The sequence below is a fragment of the Musca domestica genome, unplaced genomic scaffold (assembly GCF_030504385.1).
Source record: "Musca domestica strain aabys unplaced genomic scaffold, Musca_domestica.polishedcontigs.V.1.1 146, whole genome shotgun sequence".
Lineage (NCBI taxonomy): Eukaryota > Metazoa > Arthropoda > Insecta > Diptera > Muscidae > Musca > Musca domestica.
The window spans coordinates 129,381-154,981 of NW_026712202.1; the positions used below are offsets into that span (position 1 = coordinate 129,381).

The 25,601-nt window shown below is 36.9% G+C and overlaps 2 protein-coding genes across 7 annotated transcripts in view; one reads left to right on the forward strand and one right to left on the reverse strand.

The window, feature by feature from the left end:
• LOC101891252 (extracellular sulfatase SULF-1 homolog) overlaps nt 1-25,601 on the forward strand; it is a 346,652-nt gene that overhangs the window by 62,828 nt on the left and 258,223 nt on the right. The gene's annotated exons all lie outside the window — the stretch shown is intronic.
• Nucleotides 2,335-6,425, reverse strand: LOC131801194 (uncharacterized). Its single transcript, XM_059119425.1, has 2 exons — nt 5,377-6,425; nt 2,335-5,311 (listed from the first exon to the last, which is right to left on the reverse strand). The coding sequence occupies exons 1-2, from the start codon at nt 6,423-6,425 to the stop codon at nt 2,335-2,337; spliced, it is 4,026 nt and encodes a 1,341-aa protein (XP_058975408.1).

The window sequence follows — 25,601 nt, forward strand, 5'->3', positions numbered from 1 at the left end:
CCGAATATATATTTAGTCGAGAAAATTCTAAAAACAAAGGGCACAAAAGTTTTTGTAAAATGGTTAGGATTTTCAAATCAACATAATTCATGGATAAATAAGAATGACGTATTGTAAAATATTTTCTTTTTTTTTTTTTTTTTTTTATTGGAAATAAAAAGTATAAAAATTCAAGTCCATATTGTTTTTTACTTACTACAAATTAGAATCTTGCAATGTCAAGAACATTTACTTTGACGGGGAGAAATTCAAGTTTATGCTCGAATTATTCACCACCTATATCATTAGGTGATGTTGAATATGAGTGTGCTTTAATTGATTTCCAATCATATAACTCAATTCCTAATGTGGATGATGATAATAATTTATTTCATATCGGGGATGATATTATAAAAATACCAATTGGATCCTATGAATTACAAGATATAGCAGACTTTTTGGAATCAGAGTACAGAGCTATTCATATAAACAAATCTATTGACATTAAAGCTAATAATAATACATTACAAGTAGAAATTACATCTTCTCATGATGCTATTTATTTCAACAAGGAAAAATCTATATCTAAGCTATTTGGTTTCACGGAAACAATTTTAGATCCGGGAAAGAAGCATATCTCAACCCTTCCTGTAAATATTATGAAGGTGAATGCTATACAAATACAATGTAATATTGTAACGGGGTCATTTATGAATAATTCACCTGCACATATTCTGCATGAATTTTCTCTAGATGTTCCACCAGGCTATAAAATAGATGAGAGGCCGTTGAACCTTATTTATTTGCCGGTGAACGTCAAGGAAATTACTCGTCTTGAAATAATAATACTAGATCAAGAAGGGCGATTAATAAACTTTCGAGGAGAAGAAATTACACTTAGAATTCATATAAGACCAAGACAAACATGATTATCTACAATAAATATAATAATAAACAATCCTCTAAAAACATTCAACATCAAGTTGTCAAACCGACAAGACCTTTTCTAACCAAAGAAAATAAAGAATTTTTAAAATTACTTAAATTAAAAGTAAAACCCAATGTCTGAAATACTTAATATAAATGATCGGCCTTTTTCCGATGAGAATATTGTAAAACGCGATTATCATAGCTATGTCCCATATATTCAATCTTTTAAAAATAATGATGAAATACGCATAAGCATACAAAATCAAGATCTTTACATATTACCGTCGGAAAGCTTTTTGTACATTGAAGGTTATTTGAGAAAAGCAAATGGGGAAATTTCCCCAAATTCAAGACTTAGGAATAATTGTGTGGGTTATATGTTTGATGAAATTCGATATGAACTAAATGGTGTTGAGATTGATCGCACACGCTATCTTGGCATGGCAACAAAAATTAAAAATTTGCTTTCCCTGAATGCATCAGAAAGTAATGTTATGAGTAATGCGGGATGGAATGTAGGTGCTGAGTTTACTACTAACTCTTTTAACTTTTGTGTACCATTAAATCGATTGCTTGGATTTGCGGAAAACTTCAACAAAGTAATTTGTAACAGCAAACATGATTTGATTCTCTTGCGGAGTGCTAATGACACAAATGTGTGTTATTCAACTGACTCAAAAGAAGATATTCGTCTAACAATCACAAACATTACGTGGAAAGTTCAACACATTCATTTGTCTGACTATAGAAAAATTAGTTTCTTGAAAACTATTAAAGATGGAAAGATGCTACCTATAGCATTTCGAAGTTGGGATTGCTATTTTAATCCAACATTTGTTGGTGGAAGGAAACATACATGGAATGTCAAATTGTCAACAAATCATGAGAGACCACGATATGTCGCTTTAGTATTCGAAAAGGACAACAAGTTTCTTCATTGTGATCTTCAAAACATTAAAGTTCATTTGAATTCGGAGACTTATCCCTATGATGATTTAAATCTAAAATTCTCTGAGAATCGTTATGCAATACTTTATGATATGTATAGCAAGTTTCAACAGACATATTATATGAGGGAACCACAACCGCTTCTAACCTATTCTAGTTTTAAAGACAATTCAGTTGCTGTTATTGACATAAGCAGTCAAAATGAAACAGTAAAAAATGGTCCAATTGATTTAAAGATCGAATTTGAAACAAATACACAAATTCCACAAAATACTTCATCGTATTGTCTTATTATTCACGATCGTATGGTGGAGTACATACCATTGACAGGCAATGTGCGAAAAGTTATGTAAGCCCATCCCTCCCCTCCAGGAAATAAAACACATTTTATTATATTTTAGTTGTAAGCATACAAAAATAAAAATGTATTGTTCTTTATTTAATAAAGTAAATAAAAAAAAAATACAAACGTATGTTTTAATTTAGCATATTAAAAATAGATTGTTCTTCTATTGGCGAAGGTAATTCTATGTTATGTATATCATTAATATTTAAATTCAAATCTAATAGTGGTATATGTGCTAAGTCTAATGAGTTTAATGCGCCAAAATTTGATAATATATTTTCTACATTCATGGGAGATGTATTCCCATTGTTACTAGCAAAGTCTAAAACCTCATCTATTGTACCTAAGTTTGAATTTTGTAATTCATTGAGGTCCAAATCTACATCCATTGGGATTGTTGAATGTAAATTGCTTAGATCTGTAAAGTCCTCGTTAATCCTGTAGTGTCCCCAAGCATACGTATGTATACCATCTTCCCTAATAAACCGTTTGTCATCTTGAAAACTGAGACAAACTTTGGTTATCCTATCTGTATATACATCATGTTTCCTTGATCTAAATGTGTACATGCTATTAAAATAATTTTGTTTATTATACAGACAATCTCTGTACGTATCAATTGTATATTTCTTTAATACACATTTTTTGACACCCTTAGATTTTTTTACTTCTTCGCTATCACTCACTTTAATGGCATACATTTTTGGTCGAAGACCGACAAACTCAATCATAGTTTTACCTGCGTTCTCATCTTTCATCATACCTATAACCTTTTTATTAAGAAGCGGTAGTTTATAAACGTTAGATGGAGAGAAATCAGATGTATCGAATCGTGCCTTTATGTCGTCTAGTGTTAGTTCTCGATAAAGGTCTCGACCAAAAAATGTTAATATAAACGAATCGGTATCCATATAGTTCAGTATGAAATCATTTCCAAACTTTACTTTTAAAAAGTCGTATAGGAAATCATACATCACCCATTTGGATATCTCTAAAACGCAGAATCCTAAATAAATGGGTTTATCATACTTTACTTTGACCTTATTCATTTCAATCGCCACCATATCTTCCGAAAATTGTGATAAACTATGGAAATTTGGTTTTGAAATAAAATCTCTAGCACCCAATCGTTTTCCATGTGACTCCCAATGAGTTCTAATCTGAACAATTTTCCTTTTGTCAACATTTTCCATTGTTTTTCCGTAAACTGAATTATTGAATAATTTGTATAAATCTTTTTCAAAAGCATTTGTAGCTTTGGCTCGAAGATTATTATTTTTCATAATATATTTTTCCAGCCAATTAGATTGAGTGAATGATAAACATCTATTTACTTTTTTAAGTATTAAGTTATGTTTCAAACACTGCTTTAAAACTCTATAATGAATGGTGTAAGACTTTTTGTCTGAAAAATCTGCAATTAGTTTTTTGGTCTTGGATCCCCCAATACATTTGTTTTCAGGGCAAAAGGGTAAATCATTATGTATATCATGAAGATTGGCTGGATATTCGATTTCTACATCGAAAATGAAACCAGTTGGAGAATCATCCGGAATTGATAATATTTTATTAATGTCATTAAACTTTTCCAGTTCTTCCTCTTCTACCCACTTAAAATCCTTTATTGGGAGATATTGAGTCATAGCCATTCCATACAAATTATTAACATCTAAGTAGTAAATATTAACGTCAGGTTTACTCTGATCATAATTTGACATACTAGGGTTATTGGCGACAGAGTGTCTAGTTGAACATTGAGTTAGCCCTCCTCTAATACCATTTTTACAAAAATTATACATATTAATGTCTGTAAAAAGCTCAAGTTCAACCCCAGTACAAAGCAGCATGGCATCCCAAGACAGTGAAGGAGCTGTTATATATTGGCATGGATCAAGTTTATGAACTCGTATGCATAGATCACGGAAATTTTCGAATATGTCAGCCAAAAGCAAAACATCTGTTTTTAGATACAATTCTAAATAATCTTTAAGAGTCTGACAATTAAAGTGGTTCCAAACACGCAATGCATGTTCATAGTCCTCTAATGAACACTCACTATCTGTCAACTTATTATGAAATTCTTCTCTGGAGGGCAATTGATTTTCTAATAATTTGTTGAAAGAAGATATATATTCATACGGAAAAACACCCTTTCTAGTCATGAGGTTAAAGTCGGCATCATTTGGAAATTGTGTTCTCACTGCCTTAAATTCAGAGGGCGGAAGATTTTTCGCTAAACTATCCAAACTTGCTGACATAAACCTAAAACTGTCTAAGAATCTTAATTCTAGGTTAGGTGCATTTTTCTCTCTTTTTTCAGAATGAATAGAATTGTCATCTAAAGTGCTTGCGAACTCTTTCGTTTTAACAAAATATGACATGGACACGTATTTTTCTTTATTTAGAGGAATAACGCTGATATCACCTCCAAATCTGACTAACTCTTTGATGAAAAGATGACAGTCGTATGATGAGAAATTATGAAAAAGAATTGGGACAAAACGGGCAACACGATATTCTAAATTGCAACTATTGTGTGCAGCCCCTCGATATTTACCTGTTAAATGGCAATGGTCTTTAACTCTATCATTTCCTAACTCTTTTTCACATATGTGACATAGTCTACTGCTATCAAAGTCCTCTAATTCTAAGGGTGTCAAACGATTCATTGGTCTAGTCTTCGTTAAATAATTATTATAAATATATTTAGAATCTTTAATAAGATTTTCTAAGAAGTCATTGGCTGCATTGGGACCACTAAAAGATTTGAACTTATTTAAATTATTATCTAAACTACAATGTATACTATAACTAAATGCACATGGTATATGTTTTTTTACCGTTACCGTTTTTTTCCCGTTAATGGTACCCCAACTAACGTCCTCCAAAATACTTTCTGCATCAGCATATACAACAAAGGGCACTCTCTCCTTTTTATGAAAATTTTTAAATTTCAATGTGCTGTTGTCCTTTTCGGGTAAAATTGTCACAACACCTCCGCATTCCTTCTTGTGTCCTTCAAGGATTTTATGTGTGGTAAAATGTTGTAGGCATCCATCACAAATATGAGTTGCATTCATATGTTTTGTTAGCTGGTTTCTCAATAACCTTAAATGAAAAATAATAAATAAGTTAACCAAAACATGTTTTGTATTATCGTGCTTTTATATTACCGTGACATATCTAAAATATGTATGTAATGAAATTGTTCTCCATTATGTAATAACAACAAGTTGATATGATGATGCTTATTCTTTTTGGTAAGGTAGTAAGGACCAACAACTTCCCCATTTTCGTAGCCAAACACGTTAACACTGATGTTATTATTATTTTCTTCGAAAATTTTTATGCTTTTAAGTGGCAACGGGAATGTCAATCCTCTAAAATCCACAACTATCCCCGTTTGGAGATACAAGACTTCCTGTCTTATATCAATGTTGTAGGATGATGTATAGATTCGGCTTCCATTTGCTGGTTCACCGAGTGCGGACACCACACACCATTTAAAACAGAATTCATCATTATTTCTAATGTTCAAACAGGCTTTCTTTTTTGCTAATGAAAATGGTGTTTCAATATACTGGGAACCGCGTGTCAAACTGGCTTTATTAATGTTAACATCAATTTTAAGAATTTTCTGTAAAGCCCAGCCAGAATCTCTCTCCTGAAATTCTGACATATTGTTAAGAATATGGTCAGCATGGTTAAGGAAGACTTCATTTACATCATCCGCCAAAGTTAGCAAGGTCATCTTGGACATATGAGTAAACACTTTAGTGCTTACAGCAGCATCCTTTGATGTTGATGGACCATCTTGTTCATTTGTAGGCTTAATGTATTCTCCTTGAAGCTCAATATTGAACTTAATTGTTGTCTTTTTGTGTAAATTCGTATTTATTAGAGTAACAAGGCGTTCTTTCGCATCTATCAAAAGTTCGTTTGGCAGCAAAATGTTTTTAGAGTTTTCATACTCGTATGTAATAATATTATTATTGTATGCACTTTTCACGATTTTTATGTTGTCCTCTAGCAATTGACGAACAACGCGTCGATGTCCTTCGCTACGTGAATGTATAGCGATGTTTTGAACCGCTACATCACACTCCTTGCAGTAACTGCTCTCAATTTTATTTTTATTGTTGATTTGCTGCATTATAGCGTTGGGTAAAGATGTTGGCTGATTACTGAAATCAGGTGACGTAAAATAACTTGTTCTAGACATATGATCACCAGGAACATAACCATGATTTTTTTGGTGAAATTTTAGCTGGTATGGGTTTTTAAAATATAATTTGCAAACATTACAATGATTTTTTGCGTGTCTCACATATTCACGTTTAATATAAAAAACCAATCCGCAAATATCACATGTATGTGGTGCCATTTTTATATAAAAAATTGTCTTTAAAAAATTGATGTTTTTGAATCAAATAGTTATTTAGAACTGAAATTTATTTTTTGCTTTCAGAGCGATATATTGTAAAAAAAAAAAAAAAATCATTGGTGCTCATGGATCTAAACGCATCACATTGCATGTCTTATGAATCTCTATTCATATTAAAACCTTACATAGCCAAAATCATCGTGTGTTGATATACACACACACACATACATACAATATTTATTAAACATATAGGGCGTCAAATAGTCTATAGAACTAAATACATTTTTTTCTTTCCTAGTTTTCAAAACTTTGAATTCAAAGAAAAAACTTATGACTAATTAAAACAAGTTTGTCCCATACAAATACTGACAAAACATGTCAATATTCAATAATGCGCCCAAACGAATAACAAAATAAAAACAATGTTTCTGTTACAATTTACTTCTATCACCAATTTCGTCACAGCATGTAAGTGGTCGGACTTACATCTCGACAGATCGACACACAATTCTAAAATAATTTGTACTGATAAGAGCATCATTGTCTAATGAAGAAGAGTGCTCTGTGGAACAGGGAGATTGTTTCAATGCTATGGAAGAGGGGCCGGTATAAAGCAATGGGAAGATAGGAAAGTATGTGGAAGAGGGGGTGGGGGGAGGGGGATAGTGGAGAACGATTCTGAATAGGGAGTTGGAGGACGGTGCAAAGAAGGGGGGGGGAGGGGGGACATTGGAAGGCGGCACTGAATAGGGAGATGGGGGACAGTGGAATTCGGCACTGATTAGAAAGAAGGGGGATAGTGGAAGACGGTGCTGAATAGGGAGAAGGGGTGGGGGCAAGAGAGAGAGGGAGACCATTACAGACCAAAACGAAAAAGTTTTTTTTTTTTTTTTTTTTTTTTTTTTTTTTTTTTTCTTCACACTTACCAACAAATGACGGCGCGTGTAAGCAATAAAGTCTGGATGGACACACAAACATATGCTTAGACATACAGAAGCGGGTCAATAAACTGGACCAACTCGGCTTAAAAAATAGGCCAATCTCGACTAAAAACTAGCCTAATCTCAACTCTAACAAGGCCAACCCTCACATTCTCCAACAATTGCCGACACGTGAAGCCAATAAAATCTAGATGGACACACAAACATATGCTTAGACATACAGAAGCTGGTCAATAAACTGGGACAACCCAGGCTTTATCAAGGACAAACCTCTAAAAGGTCAGAAAGGTGGCAAAGGTAATTTATTTAATCTATTCTGTGCCATCATAAATACCCTACTGATGGCATTTTGTTATGCTGTCGTACCGATAAAACCTTCACTGGGCGATAGTTGTAATATTGGCGGACGACTTAAAGAAGCTATTAAATGTGACCCCTACCAACTTGGGATAATTCGTGGTCAGATAACCGATGGCGTTCGGCAGCTCGCTGTGTGTATTTTGGGAGCAGATGCCCATGTCTCTTAAGATAAATCTGGAACTCTTTGTATAATTGCTCGGGTTTGAAGCAGCAACTCACTGTGGCGATGTTCGAGTGTAGCTGTTTAAGTCGTCGCTATTAACTGGTTATATAACTTGCCACCACTACCGTATATGACTACCTCGAATTCACTCTCAATATTTGAGCTATGTGCGGGATAATAAACCGAACCTCCTGTGAAATTCCTATGGAACAATGAGCCAAAGACGTTGACTATGGATATATAAAAAATATCATGTGGAAAACGAGCCAAAGGCCCCTGTGAAAAAATGACCCGAAGGTCCTGTGGAACCACGAGCGTAGAACAACGAACCGAAGCACAGCAACTGACTTAACGGCTACCCAACTTAAAGAGAGCTGACTCAAAAATGTATACCTTGCAAAACATTTTTTTGGTTAGAGTTAAGTGAACGTTTTAAAATCCCGAACAACCCGAACAACAAAACAAAGTGATTACTATATGTGACAGACATCACCAAGTATACGAGAATTGTTTACCCTTTTCAGTAAACGGCATTATATCGATAGCAGAGTTTTCAATGACACTGCTACCGTCGCGAGTTCTTCTGATTTAGTAGTTGCAGCTCACTCATCCATTGAAGTTATGTTGCTACCATCTGATTAATCCATCCACATTCTATCATGTTGACCTTCTGTAAAATTTATTTTTTGTCATCTATGACAGGTCCTATCTTCTCTTCGATAGGAAGAGCTTTTTGTTCTGCTATAAAAAGTAAACACAGGACTGTTCTGACCCTCTATTGATCGATCTTTTTAGTCTTCTTTCGGAAGATCTTTCTACTATGGGCAGAAGGACCTTTCTGGATTTTCCTAGAGGTATGTAAGAATATAAAAATAGAAGCAAATGCACAGAAGGAATTTTTGCTTCCTTCCTTGCAATGATTTTGGTAGCTTTTTTAAGGGTGATAATTCATAAACATCTTGGTGTCGTAGCATGGTATATTAACATCAAATTATAAAGGATTCGAGTGTGGCTCTGACAGGCCTTTATACTATGTCAATAAATATACCATACCATGATGCCAAGCAGCTGATTATCATCACCTTTATTTTTGCTGGTTTCCTAAACACTGTTCGTGAACAAAAAAAAAAAACAAAATTTGCATGTGGACAGACCCTGCCAAAAGCCGCCCGTTCGAAATCTAAATTTGCTTCTAAACAGCAACAACAAAAACCGCAAGACTATGAACTACAAAAGAACAGACCCGAAAACAATTTTGCCAAAAAGAAATTGGTGCTGTTTCGTGTTTGGATTTTATTTTTAATTTTGTTATGCCCTAAATCATGCCTACCTTCGAAATCAGGCATTGTGAATGGATGGATGGATGGACGGACAGATGGATGGATGATTTAGTAGAAAATCGATTTGTGTATTGTTTTGGGAATAATTTGTGCGCGCTTACAACAATACACAAATACCTATAAGGTTACACCAATTAAATGGGTAAAGGTCTGGCGGGAGAGAAGCCAGAAACAAGTGTAATTTATTTTGTGCAAAGAAAGTGAGATTTCTATTCAATTCAAAGTGCAGAAGTTTAAAAAAGTCAGATGTCTAGATGTAGAAATCTATTTATATAAATAAGTATGAAGGTTTGTAACAAAAAAACAATTTCGAAGATATCATGAAAAAAATATACTTGCTATGAGAGCTTTTCTAGCTTCCTTAAGAAGAGCTCGTTTTGCCTTTCGGTTATAAACAAATTTGGATGTTGTCTCAAATGTAGGTAATGGGTAAGTATTTTCAAAGTTAGCTGTAATCGTATAGGTAAGTTATGTTAGAGGGCTGAAAAATCGCTACATGTATTGATGGACATATACTGAGGCCAGTATAGGCCTGTTGTTCGCTCTAGACTTAAGTTATTGAAAGAAGATAAAATTCCTTAGCTGTTTTATTTTGTTTACCATGGTATGATTAAGGTCTGGTATGGAGTCGTTCCCTAAGAATCGGGATCTGATATTTGCAGACCCTAGGCGTTGACAGATGAAATGCTCCAACGGTATATCATCTTCCCCGCATGCCCAGCATATGCTGTTATCTGCACATCATATCTTGTACGAAGAGTTTGTAGGCCCAGATGCCCTCTAAGGATGCCTGTTACCCCACTGATCCTTTTTCTTAGCTAATAATAAAAGGTACTTCGTTTCTACCTTATTGGGGATCTCTCCATAGGATCTCTTTCTTGGATGTGGTCTCTCCAATTAAATTTCCTATCAAGAATCACAGCCATATATTTAACCTCATTGGAAATATGGATTGTTTGATTAAGGAAGACTGGTTCATCGGAGTGTCTCAATTTTGTTTTTCTTGTGAAAAGACATATCTCTGTTTCTTCCGGGCTTACGTTGAGACCTCTTGGTCTAGCCCAGTTGTATGCAAGTTTCAAAGCCAACTTGGCTCGGGTTCTTTTCCCTCAGAAGTATTATAACGTCGTCTGCATATTAGACTGGTTCAAATCCTTCGTTGGTTAAAGTCCTAATAAAATCCCTACCTATGGTGTTCCTTGACCAACTTTGTCCCCTTACGCTTACGTCATGTACCCCGCAACTTCTCCAACTATAGTTTAGAATATGGAAAATTATCTAAGGATTGGATAAGTGTCAATATCAATGCATACTGTCAGTGTATAAATCTTTTTTTGATCTGAAATGCTCTCAATATGGTGTACAACCTCATGTAAAGCGGATTCCACTGAACGTCCTCTAATGTGCAAGCATGTTGTTTATTTTTGAAAATATCGTTTGAGATCTTGCTCTTAATCATGGAGTCGGTTTTTCGTTCCATACTTTTGAGTATGAATGATGTTAGACGTAGATCGGTCGATAAGACTTCGGTATTGCGTAATTTGCCTTACTAGGTTTGGTAAAAAAAACCTCGCCTCCTACCAGTCTTTTTTCAAATTTTAGGCAAGCATTGAAAATTCCGGCTAAGCTGGACGAAATGTACTGCGACGGAATGGATCCTTTGTCCTTTTTTCTCAAACAAAGCTTTATTCTAGCGAACAAACCCCCTGTTGTGATGAGGACATGTAATGTTGATGTGATTACCAAAGTTTGGTAAACAAGTTCCCGTTACTCCACCGTGAACACGTGGTGGAGTCGTGTATAAAAGTGTGGATGACGGCAGAATTGGGACAGTCAACACTAGACCAGCGAATCAGCAACATCGACCTCGGTCAGTGATTCAACACTTAATAGAATCCTTGGACATCGTAGAACATCCTTGCATACCCTGAAGACTTCCTTGAAAAATCCTGTCCTTAGACATTCTTTGTATGGCCTGTATGTCATTTCTTTATCATTGAATATCCTTGTATTCAGCTTGAGTACTTATTAAGGTCTCTTGCAGTCGTATCCTTGAATATCCCTGCAGTCGGCTGGAGTATTATTAAGGTATCTGCTTGAGAACTTATAAAGGCCTCTTGCAACCGTAGCCTTGAATGCCCTTTAGTCTGTTTGAGTACTTATTATGGTTTCTTGCAACCGTAGCCTTGAATATCCCTGCAGTCCTCTTAAGTACTTATTAAGAAATCTACTTAAGTATGATCTCTCGAAATCATAGCTTTGAATATTATATAATTAAGTTATTTCGCAACCGTAGATATGATTATCCTGGTAGCCTCTTGCAGTCGTATCGTTGAATGTCCCTGTAGTCTGCTTGAGTACTTATTAATAAATCTTGCAACCACAGATTTGAATATTCTCGTAGTCTGCTTAAGTACGTATTAAGGTATCTTGAAACTGTAAAATTTAATATTCTTGTAATCTGCTTGAGTATATATAAAGGTCTCTCGTAACTGTAGCCTTGAAACCCCTTGTAGTCTGTTTGAGTACTTATTAAGGTATATTGCAGCCATACCTTGGAGTCTGCTTGAGTACTTATAAAGTTCTCTCGAAACCGGAGCTTTGAATGTCCTTGTAGACTGCTTGAGTACTTATTAAGGCCTCTCGCAACCGCATCCTTGAATATCCTTGTAATCCGCTTGAATACTTATTAAGGTCTCTCGCAACCGTGTCCTTGGATATCCCTGTAGGCTGCTTGATTACTTATTAAGGTCTCTTGAAACCGGAGACTTGAATATCCTTGCAGACTGCTTGAGAACTTATTAAGGTAACTTAGAACCGTAGCTTTGAATATCCTTGTATTCTGCTTGAGAACTTATTAAGGTCTCTTGCCACCGTAGCTTCGAATATCCTTGTAGACTGCTTGGGTACTTATTAAGGCCTCTCGCCGTATCGGCCGTATCATTGAAAATCCCCGTAGGTTGCTGGAATACTTATTGCAATCGTATCGTTCTAGTCTGCGTAAGTACTTATTAAGGTCTCTCGCAACCGTATCGTTGAATATCCCTGTTGTCTGTTTGAGGATTTCTCTTGCAACCGTATCATTGAATATCCTTGTAGTTTGTTTGATTACTTATTAAGACCTCTCGCAGCCATAGCTTTGAACATTCCTGTAGTCGTCCGTATCAAATATCTTGTATGCGTAGCCTTTCACGCCCTCGTGGGTCCTGCTGGCGTACTTATCGAGGTCTCTCTCATAAAATCCATCCGATAGATTTGAATAGCCATCCCAAATCCTGAGTACTAAATCCTGTCTCGAGTATTTACCCAGGTCTCGATACAAGGAACCTTTTCCAATTCCGGATCAAGTGGAGTAGGATACATGAAGTATAATTTAAGTTCATTTAACAGTAAAACGTAATATCAAACGAAAACAACTGTGGGAAATAAATTTCGGTACGAACCCTTCGATCCCGACGAGCTATTCCAGATCAATGGGAGAAATCCTGTCGTTACACTAGTCGTATGGGTAACTAATGGGGTTAAACACAATGTCAGAACCTGTGGTTTTAACATTGTAATTGTAAATAGCCCTCAAAATTTTTGCTGACCTAGCAGGTTTGTTTTTAAAAGTTTTACGACATTTTGAATGGGTTTGACAGGACCTTTATTTTCTGCAGGTGTAATCTCTGCGACTATCTTTTTTTCGATTTAAATTAAGATTATTCTGGGCTGGCTTGAACTATCAAAACCATATCCCCTTCAAATTAGATCTTACAAAAATCCCATCCCTGGCTTCATATGACACGAGGCATGCTAATATGAAATACACACAAAGTCAAAACATACTAATTTGCGTTAAATTCCATCTCTTGTGAATTAAATTAAGCTTTAAAGTTGTTAAACATTTTTGAAATGTAAACACAACAAACAAAACAACAATATAAAAAAACGACAAGACAAACGGACCGCTTTAAAGTACTTTAATTCATGCAAAACACACAAGCATTCATCGCCTACCGTTCCAATTCCACAATCGGTTTGGAATTGGTTTGAACAAAAAAATATATATATATATTTAGATTGATTAAAACATTTGTATTTAACGAATCAATGAATTTGCATATTAATTATGTGGCGCCAAATGGCACAGCCCTCATCTCGCCCCTCCCTCTCGAACGAATACAAAAATGGTTATCGGTCAACTTGGCTTATCGGCCATAAATCGCATGAAGGCAGCAAAAAAAAAAAAACAGCAACAAATCGTGGTAATCAAAATTTATGATCATTTTAATGAGCGAATTAATTTGTTTAAATGATTTGCTTTGTTCACAAAATTAGCTTCTCAATAGACGGACCAAGTGACTGACGACTTTGATTGTGGGGGACAGAGGGAATGGCAAAAATGAGTTATGTTATGCTTCGATTTATTTGCCATTGGACATTTCTATGACAAATCTTTTTCCTTATCTTTCGTGGCGATTTTTCGTCGACTTTGTTATTTATTTGTTAACAGTTTTTTTCTTTTTTTTTTGGGAAGTCCGCTTAATAACAGTTCTCGCTTCTTCGTCTCGTTCATTGATTTATGATGGACGTCTATGTTGTGACAATTATGAAATTGGTCAATTTGTTAATTTTGTGTGTGAGTGTGTGCTTGGAATGACGATAATTTGTGTCGACATGATAAACTCAATGACATAAATTAAAGGCTTATGAGGTTTGTATGAAAATTACGGGGAATTATGAATTACACGTTTCTCGTTCATTAAAAATTTTAAAAATTTTGGCTCAGATATATTTTGTGTCAGATATGAACCAGGATTGTATGTGTTTACAAGATATGTCATAAGGTTTAATTATTATCACGGTACTGCTTGAAGGTATGATACATGCATAGAGGTATGAGTCTCACGGTCCAAGAATGAGGTACATAGCACACGTAATTTTTATATACTCAAGGGTATATGCCCTGCCTCTCTAATATGTTATGTCTTTAAGTGATAACCATTCAGTTTATTAAATTTTTATTCAGAATATGGGTAAGTATTTATTTCGACCTGACCATTTGATATAGGGTCTACAATGTATTTATCAAGGTATTTCCTTAAAAATGTTCATGAGATGTAAGACTTAATTAGAGAGTGGTTGTATTTTGCGGAACAACTCTAGCTTAGAAAAGTTCTCGATTTTTTTTTTTTAATTTTTTTCTTAGGGGACGACCCGGAAATCCGGATATTGACAAGAAAGTTCGGGTCCAAGACCCGCGTTGGACTAAGTGTATTGAAATTTCAGGAGATTATATTGAAAAATATAAATATTTTTGAAAAACTAACCATTCTCTTTCATTGATAGGCTAAGAAGTTTCCGAACAGTCCTCGTACACAAAACTCTTTACTTTTGATGTTTACCGAAGAGGATATTGACAAAACGATTGCAAAGTGGACCCACATCCAATTTTTCTGGGCAAAACAATTTCAACGTCTGAATATGTTAACCCTAAAAATAGACAGTGAACTCAATATCAAATTTCAGAACTTCACCTCTATAACTTTACCCAGTTTCAAATTTAGTAACATCTACTACGCATATTTAAAACAATCTATATCTCTCTAACCTAGACAAGAACAGTGATCTAAAACTAGTATCATTTAGTACTTTTCGAACCAAGTTGGTACAAATGTGCATGTGTAAAATCACAACCAGATGATCTCAACATCAGATACCAACAGAGACCTCAAAATCAAATTTCGGGATTCCAGCTCTATAGATTCACTCATTACCATATTTAGTACTTTTCGTATAATTTTAGTACTCATTTGTAAAACCATCTACATATCTCAATTCCAGATACCAACAGAGACCTCAATATCAAATTTGAGGATTCTAGGCCAATAGCTTCACCCAATGTCAAATTTAGTAACATTTAGTATTTTTCAAACAATTTTAGTACACATTTCCGAAACAACCTCCATATTTTAGCCACAGAACAACAACACTGACATCTACATCAAATTTCAGCTCTATTCCCCCACCCAATACCAAATTTAGTACTATTTAGTACTCTCCGTACAATTGTATTACAAACCAAAACCACCTGAACATCTCAATTCCAGATAGCAACAGAGACCCCAATAAAAAAAACTTTGAGGGCTCCAGTCCCATCCAAATTTAGTATCATTTTAGTACTTTTCTTACAAATATAGGACGCATTTCCAAACCTTCGCCAAATCTCAAACACCGATACCATCAGTAATCTAAATGTGAAATTTCAGAATTTTACATTTGTCCTTCAACAAAGACCAAATTTAGTACCATTCAGTATTTTTTGAAATGTTATAGTACACATTTCCAAAACCACCTCCATATCTCAATTACTGATACCAAGAGAGACCACAATATCAAAATTGACCCCGATCTAAAATTTGTACCATTTAGAACTGTTCGTAAAAATATAGTATGCATTTCCAGAACCATCTCCAAATCTCAACCTCAAATACCAACAGTTATATTAATATCAAATTTCACACAATACCAAATTTAGTACCATTTAGTACTAGAATCCATCTTAATATGTCTAGGCTACACATAATTTTAGCTTGTACTATCTGTTCATTTGTGAAGTACACATTTCCAATGCCACCTCTTTATTACAAACCTACCACCAACGGGAAACCCAATACAAAATTGAGAAATTCCAGCTTCATCCGTTTAACCTAAACCAAGCTGTTTCAAAATTAGTACCATTTAGTACAGTTCGCACACTTTGTACACCATTTTAGAACTTTTCGTAAAGTTCGGAATTCTAAAAAACCCTTTGGTGCAGCTTTCATTCCAATTTGTAGAATTTTAGCTCATTTCATTTGTGAAATACAAATTATTAAATTTCTAGTACATTTTAGTACCCTTCGTACCCTTTTAGTACACATTTCAAAAAACACATCACACTCCTACGAGCCTAGACTGGCCCACGTTACAAATGTTTCACAAAGTAGATATTAAATACCTATGCTTCAAATTTTTAATTTTTAAAGATCGTAGGTTTTTGGAAAATGTTTGGTTCTACTTCCTACCTCCTTTTCGGTGTTTCGAAGGTTATTTTATTTGATACGGCCAAAACGCTCCTCATCGAATAACAGTTTTAGACACTAGGTCTCTTAGGACCAAACCCGTTTCAGAACATTTGGAGCCGATCTAGGAGTGTCCGTCCGTCCGACTGCCTGTTAGTCTGGTTGCTGGTGGGCACAATAACTCTCGTACGAAGAATCCGACGTGGTCCAAACTTGGTGTATCGTAATACTGTTATCAAACTTAGATCGACTTCGGAGACGGACAATATCAGTCAGCTTCTTCCGGTACCTCCCACGCAAAGGGTTAACATTTTCAAAGAAAATATTTTCATCTAAAGAGAAAGGATCATCCACTTTTGTTCACACATTGGAAACCCTAATATTTGCATCAGTGCTACGCTAGGTGCGTGAATGGACAATATCGACCCATTCCATCAAGTACCTCCCTCACAAAGGGTCAACATTTTTAATAATTATAAGTCTTATAAAATGGGAAATGGGAGTCCGATTGTCTTAAAATTTCGCATATCTCATAAGATCTTGTATGAAGAACGGACCAATCCTTCTGATAACCCCCCCACAAAAAGATCACCATTTCTAAAGTCTCATAATGAATCGTTCAAAAAAGGCAGCAATTATTTTTAAACTTGATATACCTAATATTTCTCTTAACCAGAGATCTGAGGTGAATATGGAATTTATCGATCCACTTCTTCTGAAACCTCTCCCAATAATAATAAGTAAATAAAAAACAAGTAAAAAAGCTGTAAGTTCGGCCGGGCCGAACTTTTAATACCCTCCACCATTTGGTACAAATTTGGCAATTTCCAAAAAAAAAAATCCGTTTAAAATTCTGTTAAAATCTTAAAAATACCGAATGCCTATACGGCGACGTAGACCTGCATAGGCAACTTTTGTTATAAGTTATTACAATATTTAAATGCGAAACTTGAAGAAAAATCTGTTTATAATGTAGCTAAAATCATCAAAATACTGAATATAGGGGGTACCGTTATATGGGGCTATACGAAGGCGTGGACCTGCACAGACAATTTTCTGGCATGGGCTTAAGTATCCATTACGAACTTCACATGCGAAATTTGAAACAATCCCGGAAAATAATGTCGCCAAAATCATCAAAATACCGAATATCGGGGGTACGGTATATGGGGGCTATACGAATACGTGGACCTACGTGGTCCATTTTCTGTTTTATGCGGAGGTATCTATTACGAACTTCAAATACCAAATTTGGAACGATTCCGTTAAATAATGTCGCTAAAATCATCAAAATACCGAATATCGGGAGGTACCGTTATATCGGGGCTATATGAAGACGTGGACCTACATGGCTCAGTTTTTGACTTAGGATGTAGTATCCATTACGAACTTCAAATGGCAAATTTGAAACGATTCCGGTAAATACTGTTGTTAAAATCACCAAAATACCGAATATCGGGGGGTACCGTTATATGGGGGCTATACGGAGACGTGGACCTGTACAGATAATTTTCTGTCTTAGGCTGAAGTGTCCACTACGAACTTCAAATGCCAAATTGGAAACAATTCCGGTGAATAATGTCGCTAAAATCATCAAAATACCGAATATCGGGAGGTACCATTATATGTGGGCTATATGATAACTTGGACCTACATGGCCCATTTACCAACTTAACCTGCCTACTGGCAAAATATACATGTGTGCAAAATTTTAGCCTTCTATCTCAATTTGTTCGAAAGATAGCGTGATTACAAAGACAGACAGACAGACACACAGACAGACAGACGGACATGGCTAAATCGTCTTAGAATTTTACGCTGATCAAGAATATATATACTTTGTTGGGTCTGACATGAGTATTTCGAGGAGTTACAAACGGAATGACAAAATTAATATACCCTCCATAGTATGATTAATATACCCTCCAATGTTCGATTGATATCGATAAAGATGAAGTGTGAAAATGAAATACTGAAATACGCTCTCATGCTGTAACATTTACGTGCTCTTTGCCATAAAATGACTGCTAGTCTAATTTCATTTAATTTCGTGTCCATGATTTCTTTATTAAAAGAGTTGCATTGTTTTGGAAATAAATATAATGAACTGAACATCGAAATGGCAATGAAAAAATTCCTCATCCTTCCTCTCCTCAATAGTTTATACAATATCTGGCATTGTTGGTTGATGTAATTGTTTGTGTGTTTTCAAAATGAAAATTGGTTCTTGATTCCAGGCAATCATATTATAGAGAAAAAAATATCCCTGTATAAACAAACTAACAATGTTCCTTCTACCCTGTCCGTCTTCTCCTGGCGTGCTCTCCTACGCTCAGAACACAAATTACAAATTCCTATCAATAATGATTCCTCTAGGAATAATTCCAGTGAATGCCACTGCAAAAGCTCTTGTTGGGCTATTATGGATGAATTGAAGTGGTGGCGCTTTGTATTGGGGCAGTAGGGATGACAATATGAGATTTTCTATTGTAGGGGTGGGAAATTTTGGATTTTTTGAATTCCAAAGAGTTTCTTGATAATATGCCACTTTAGGAAAATTTCAGAAAATAGCTGAAGGGGATTGAAATCTAAGCCTATATTGTGGAGTATCCAGTACCTTTTCAAAATATCAACTCCCAGATTCATTAAAATCATCTTCCCGACGACATCCCTAATTTTCTTATTACCCCGCTTACCCAATGCAGCCATACCTTCACTTCCCCTCAACCCATGCATGGTTACATTGTTGTTACGCGAGCCTAAGGGCAAATAATATTATCCATTTTTTATGGGTTTCCGTTTTGGTTTTTGCAATTTTTATGATGATGCGCTCTCAGCTTTCATGTTCGAAATTGCAGCTGGAAGCTGCTGTTTGGCTGTTGATGGTTGCTGCTGCAATCATTTCGCTGTAATTTTACTTCTTGTTCGTAGCTGTTGTTGTTGCTGGTGCTTCTCTGTTTTCAATGTTACACTCAATTTCATTTGGCTGCCAACGGTGTTGTATGCCATTTATTGCATTCGCTGTTATTGTAGCTCTGGCCCTGTCAATACGACCGACATCCAAAGATAAAGGTTCAAGTGGAATTGCAGCATTATTAAAAAGGAAGAAATGTAATCGAAATTGCCGCTTGATCGAATGATATCCTTATCGGGCTATCAATTCCATCAATGATTGCAACTCTGGAAATATTGACAATCCTTATGGGCTATGATTATGGACAGTGGGTCAAGGACAGATGAGGAGGTCTTTTCCAGATTTTAGGACTTTTTATAGAACTCATAGAAAAGCTAGAGATCTTCTCATGGAAGAGCCGGAGTTCTCTTCTCATAGAAGAGCCGGAGGTCTCTTCTCATAGAAGAGCCGGAGGTCTCTTCTCATAGAAGAGCCGGAGGTCTCTTCTCATAGAAGAGCCGGAGGTCTCTTCTCATAGAAGAGCCGGAGGTCTCTTCTCATAGAAGAGCCGGAGGTCTCTTCTCATAGAAGAGCCGGAGGTCTCTTCTCATAGAAGAGCCTGAAGGTCTCTTCTCATAGAAGAGCCGGAGGTCTCTTCTCATAGAAGAGCCGGAGGTCTCTTCTCATAGAAGAGCCTAAGGTCTCTTCTCATAGAAGAGCCGGAGGTCTCTTCTCATAGAAGAGCCGGAGGTCTCTTCTCATAGAAGAGCCGGAGGTCTCTTCTCATAGAAGAGCCGGAGGTCTCTTCTTATAGAAGAGCTGGAGGTCTCTTCTCATAGGAGAGCTGGAGGTCTCTTCTCATAGGAGAGCTGGAGGTCTCTTCTCATAGGAGAGCTGGAGGTCTCTTCTCATAGGAGAGCTGGAGGTCTCTTCTCATAGGAGAGCTGGAGGTCTCTTCTCATAGGAGAGCTGGAGGTCTCTTCTCATAGGAGAGCTGGAGGTCTCTTCTCATAGGAGAGCTGGAGGTCTCTTCTCATAGGAGAGCTGGAGGTCTCTTCTCATAGGAGAGCTGGAGGTCTCTTCTCATAGGAGAGCTGGAGGTCTCTTCTCATAGGAGAGCTGGAGGTCTCTTCTCATAGAAGAGCTGGAGGTCTCTTCTCATAGAAGAGCTGGAGGTCTCTTCTCATAGGAGAGCTGGAGGTCTCTTCTCATAGAAGAGCTGGAGGTCTCTTCTCATAGAAGAGCTGGAGGTCTCTTCTCATAGAAGAGCTGGAGGTCTCTTCTCATAGAAGAGCTGGAGGTCTCTTCTCATAGAAGAGCTGGAGGTCTCTTCTCATAGAAGAGCTGGAGGTCTCTTCTCATAGGAGAGCTGGAGGTCTCTTCTCATAGAAGAGCTGGAGGTCTCTTCTCATAGAAGATCAGAGATAGTCTTCTCATAGAAACCGGAGGTGGTCTTCTCATTGGAGACCAGAAGAATGTTTCCTCATAAAAGACTAGTCGTCTTCTTAAAGTAGAGCTTAAGGTCTTCTCATTGAAGACCAGAAATTGTCTTCTCATAGAAGACCCGAAGGTCTTTTCATAAAAAACTAGAGAAATTCTTTCCGTAGAAAACCAGGGAAGATCTTTCTGCAGGTGGCCGGAGAAGGTCTTTTCATAGCAGACCAGAGGTGGTCTTCTTATAGAAGACCAAGTAGGTCTTCTCACAGAAGACCAAGTAGGTCTTCTCACAGAAGAGCTGGAGATCTTCTCATCGAAGAGCTGGAGATCTTCTCATCGAGGAGCTAGAGATCTCCTCATCAAAGAGCTGGAGGTCTTCTCATAGAAGAGATGGTCGAGGTCTTCTCATAGAAGTGCTAGTAGAGGTCTTCTCATAGAAGAGCTGGTCGAGGTCTTCTCATAGAAGAGCTGGTCGAGGTCTTCTCATAGAAGAGCTGGTCGAGGTCTTCTCATAGAAGAGCTGGTCGAGGTCTTCCCATAGAAGAGCTGGTCGAGGTCTTCCCATAGAAGAGCTGGTCGAGGTCTTCCCATAGAAGAGCTGGTCGAGGTCTTCCCATAGAAGAGCTGGTCGAGGTCTTCCCATAGAAGAGCTGGTCGAGGTCTTCCCATAGAAGAGCTGGTCGAGGTCTTCCCATAGAAGAGCTGGTCGAGGTCTTCCCATAGAAGAGCTGGTCGAGGTCTTCTCATAGAAAAGGTGGTCGAGATCTTCTCATAGAAGAGCTGGTCGAGGTCTTCCCATAGAAGAGCTGGTCGAAGTCTTCCCATAGAAGAGCTGGTCGAGGTCTTCCCATAGAAGAGCTGGTCGAGGTCTTCCCATAGAAGAGCTGGTCGATGATGCTCTTCTCATAGAAGAGCTGGTCGATGGTGCTCTTCTCATAGAAGAGCTGGTCGATGATGGTCTTCTCATAGAAGAGCTGGTCGATGATGGTCTTCTTATAGAATAGCTGGTCGATGATGGTCTTCTTATAGAAGAGCTGGTCGATGGTGGTCATCTCATAGAAGAGCTGGTCGATGATGGTCTTCTCATAGAAGAGCTGGTCGATGATGGTCTTCTCATAGAAGAGCTGATCGATGATGGTCTTCTCATAGAAGAGCTGATCGATGATGGTCTTCTCATAGAAGAGCTGGTCGATGATGGTCTTCTCATAGAAGAGCTGGTCGATGATGGTCTTCTCATAGAAGAGCTGGTCGATGATGGTCTTCTCATAGAAGAGCTGGTCGAGGTCTTCTCATAGAAGAGCTGGTCGATGATTGTCTTCTCATAGAAGAGCTGGTCGATGATGGTCTTCTCATAGAAGAGCTGGTCGATGATGGTCTTCTCATAGAAGAGCTGGTCGATGATGGTCTTCTCATAGAAGATCAGACCAGACCAGATGGTTTTCTCATAGAAGAAGACCAGGGATGGTCTTCTCAAGGAGGACCAGAGATGGTTTTCTCATAAAGAACCTGAGGTGGTTTTCTCATAGAGGACATGAGAATGTCTTCTCATGGAAGATCTGGTGGAGGTCTTTTGAGGGTCTTCTCTGTATAGGAGGCCAGCGATGGATATTTTGTGAAAATCTTCCAAATTTCTGCCCACTGTTCCTCAATGGTTTACAGTGATCCATAACATTCCCCATTATTGTTATTAAATACTACTTTATGTAACATTTCCCATTTGGCGCTGCCTCGGAATCCGATATACCCACTTGTATTGATGGAATTGCATTGAAAGTGTTGTATTTATTTATCCGGCTGTAATCATTGCACATGACATTCACCTCCTATTCGCTTTTTGCACCAGCATTGAACGACCGACCGACCACCCAGGAAAGATGAGTTCATGGCAGCTATGAAATCGTTCAGTAAAATTGACAAGTAATGTTGGCGTATCGTTTCATATCCAAAGGCAAGTGGAGAAGATATTAAAACAAAAAACACAGAACACAGATATATTTCTGATATCCGACTTATGAATTGTGCAATGGTATTTTGTAGCTGTTGTTGTTGTTGTTCTTGTTTTTTTACAATTGCACATCAATTCATGTTGTGTTCATTGGCGGTGTGGTTTCGCTCATTCTTTTTGTTTTATTTCATTTCTCATATTGTTTTCGATGAAAATGTAACGCTGTCAGACAGGATTTTCCACATTTATTTTGCTGTTGTTGTTGTTATTTTATAGTAATTTTTTACTTTTGTGGCTTAAAGTTTTCCATAGCAAAAAGGGAAAAATGTGGGATGTTGAGAAAAAAGAAGAGGATAGCTTGCAGAGAGAATAATATTGTCAGTCAATGAGCTTGTGGTTGGTGGTCGTGTGCCACCGAAGGAGAGTGAATGAATGTATCTCCTGGATTCTAGGTTGGAATACATTAGACATTTTTGTGGCAACGATTGGTTGGTTATTTTCTGTGAGTCTTTCTCCATTGTCTGACCAGACACACACTTTCTGGAATCCTAAAAAATTCAACGATATATCAATGTCATTAACAGAACGAACCACCGCCATAATCTCCACATGTATCCTCCCCACGAAAATCTATTTATCGAAAGGCTTTTGTGTGGCATTATTGATGACGATGGCGACGATAATGATGATGTGAATCGTTCTTTCAACCGGCCTGCCTCATGAATGCTGCCGTGAAAGGCCGAGTTTTTGTAAAGAAAATATTTTTTTATATTCTAAGGAGCTACACTGATCCAATGGTCATATCTAATCTCTATGAAATGGGTTTGTAGAAACTTCTTAATCGAGCCGTCTGTAATGGAGGACCTTAAACATTGATGGGGTTATTCGAAGAAATTCGATCATGTGCAATTGATGACCTTTGTGAGTAAATACTTCTAGCATTTTATGCGAGTTATGATCATTACAAACTTAGCCCGTTTGTGGGACAGATACCGGATGGAGTTACCCGTCGCATCACACCTTCGAGAGCGAAATTGTTAGATAATATTTTCCTTGTTCGCTTTTGACATAATTCTGATAGAATATACTATACCACGATGTGCCCGCTTCTTCGTCGGCAAAAAGTCCACCTTAAAATTTTAGATTCGTTCCAAAAATTCGTGTTAGACCTGTTTAGTACTTAAAATGAACAATTTCATCAGTTTGACAACATTTTGTCAACAGTTACGATGACTTCATACATCGTACTAAATTTTCAGACTTTTAAGGTTTTACATATTATTCAATTTTTTCCTTTTTTTCGGAAAGAATAATTGGAAAATATTTACCCTTTTACACCAAAAAGTCTTTAAAATGTCTTATTTTGAAGTTTACTGAGGAGGATATTAGTAAAATCATTGCACAATGGATCCACGCCCACTTTTTCTGTTTAAAACTGTTTCAACATCTACATATTTAAACCCTAGAACCGACAGGATTTTAATCTTGCAATTTCTCCCTTTAACATATTTAGTACAATTATATAACGTATTTTCAAAACCACCTCCGTATCTCTATCCCAGGTACCAACAGAGACTTCTGTATCAAATTTCCGAAACCATTTCCATATGTACAGGCAACACAAGGACAGCGACCCAAAATTTCAGATTTAACAGAACAGAACACATTTCTAAAATCACCTCTTCATCACAATCCAACCACGATCAGGGATGCCAATACGAAATTTCAAAATTCCACTTTTATCTGTTCCCCTTAAGCTAAACTGTACCAAATTTAGTACCATTTAGTACACTTCGCACACTTAGTATAAGTTTCCGAGCACTCTCTTAGTTTTTGTCATATTGTCGCTGCATTTTTTATTTATGTGTTTTTTTCTGTAAAAGATCACCCTCCTTGCATCTTCTCCCCATATTCCGCCTCTTCCCCATCTTTGCTCCCACTTCTTCAGTTATTTATTAGCCTTGCTCTATTTTGAGCGATTCAGCTCCTACTCTAATTTCTCAAATAGGAGTGACTCAGAAGTGCTTCCACAAAAAAACAGAGTGACGAGTAGATTCCGTGAAAAAATTCACACTCCTGGAGCAATCCTGCTCGCGAGCAAGTTTCGCTCCAGAGTAAAAAATGAGCAAATCTGCGCTCCGCTTTTAGTACACTCATAGTGTACAGAATTTCCAAGAAGCATGTGTGGCTCTCATTTGAAATTTTATTGACTGCAATTTTCATGTAAAGTTTACAAAAACGATTCAATTTCTAACAGAATACATTATACCCTCAGATATGGCATATCTCTATGCACCAAATGCGTTTCAGAATATTCGGAGTCGATTTCGAGGTGCCCGTCCGTCTGTCTATGTGCCTGATATACACGATAACTCTCGAAGGGAGTACCTGATTTGGTCCAAACTTGGTACATCGTAGTAGTATTATCAAAGTAAGATCGAGTTTGGAGTTGGACAATATCGGTCTACTTCATCTGGCACCACTCCCCACAAAAGGTCGAAATTTTCAATCAAATATTTTACTGCACAGTAAGAGAAAGGATGATCCGATTTGGCAACTTTGCAAATCCTAATATTTCCATCATTGCTACGTCAGGTGCGGAAATTGACAATATCGGTTCACTTATTCTGGTACCTCCTCCACAAAGGGTCAAAATGTTGCCAAATTATAACTCTTATAAAATGTGATGTAAGAGTTCGATTATCTTCAAATTACATATATCACAGTATTTTTTATTAACCCAAGGTCTGGTGCGTAAATGTGATATATAGGTTCACTCCTTCTGGTACCTCCCCCACAAAAGGTTCAACATTTTCAATATCCATGAAGCTCATGAAACGCAAAATCAGCATGAAATTACATTCAGTCTTTGGCACATCTCGATATTTC

Coding starts and splice junctions, on each gene's coding strand:
- LOC131801194 (XM_059119425.1), bottom strand. CDS start 6,425: ATGTCTAGAACAAGTTATTTTACGTCACCTGATTTCAGTAATCAGCCA. Junction 5,312..5,376: donor CATATTTTAGATATGTCACG/GTAATATAAAAG, acceptor TTTTCATTTAAG/GTTATTGAGAAACCAGCTAA.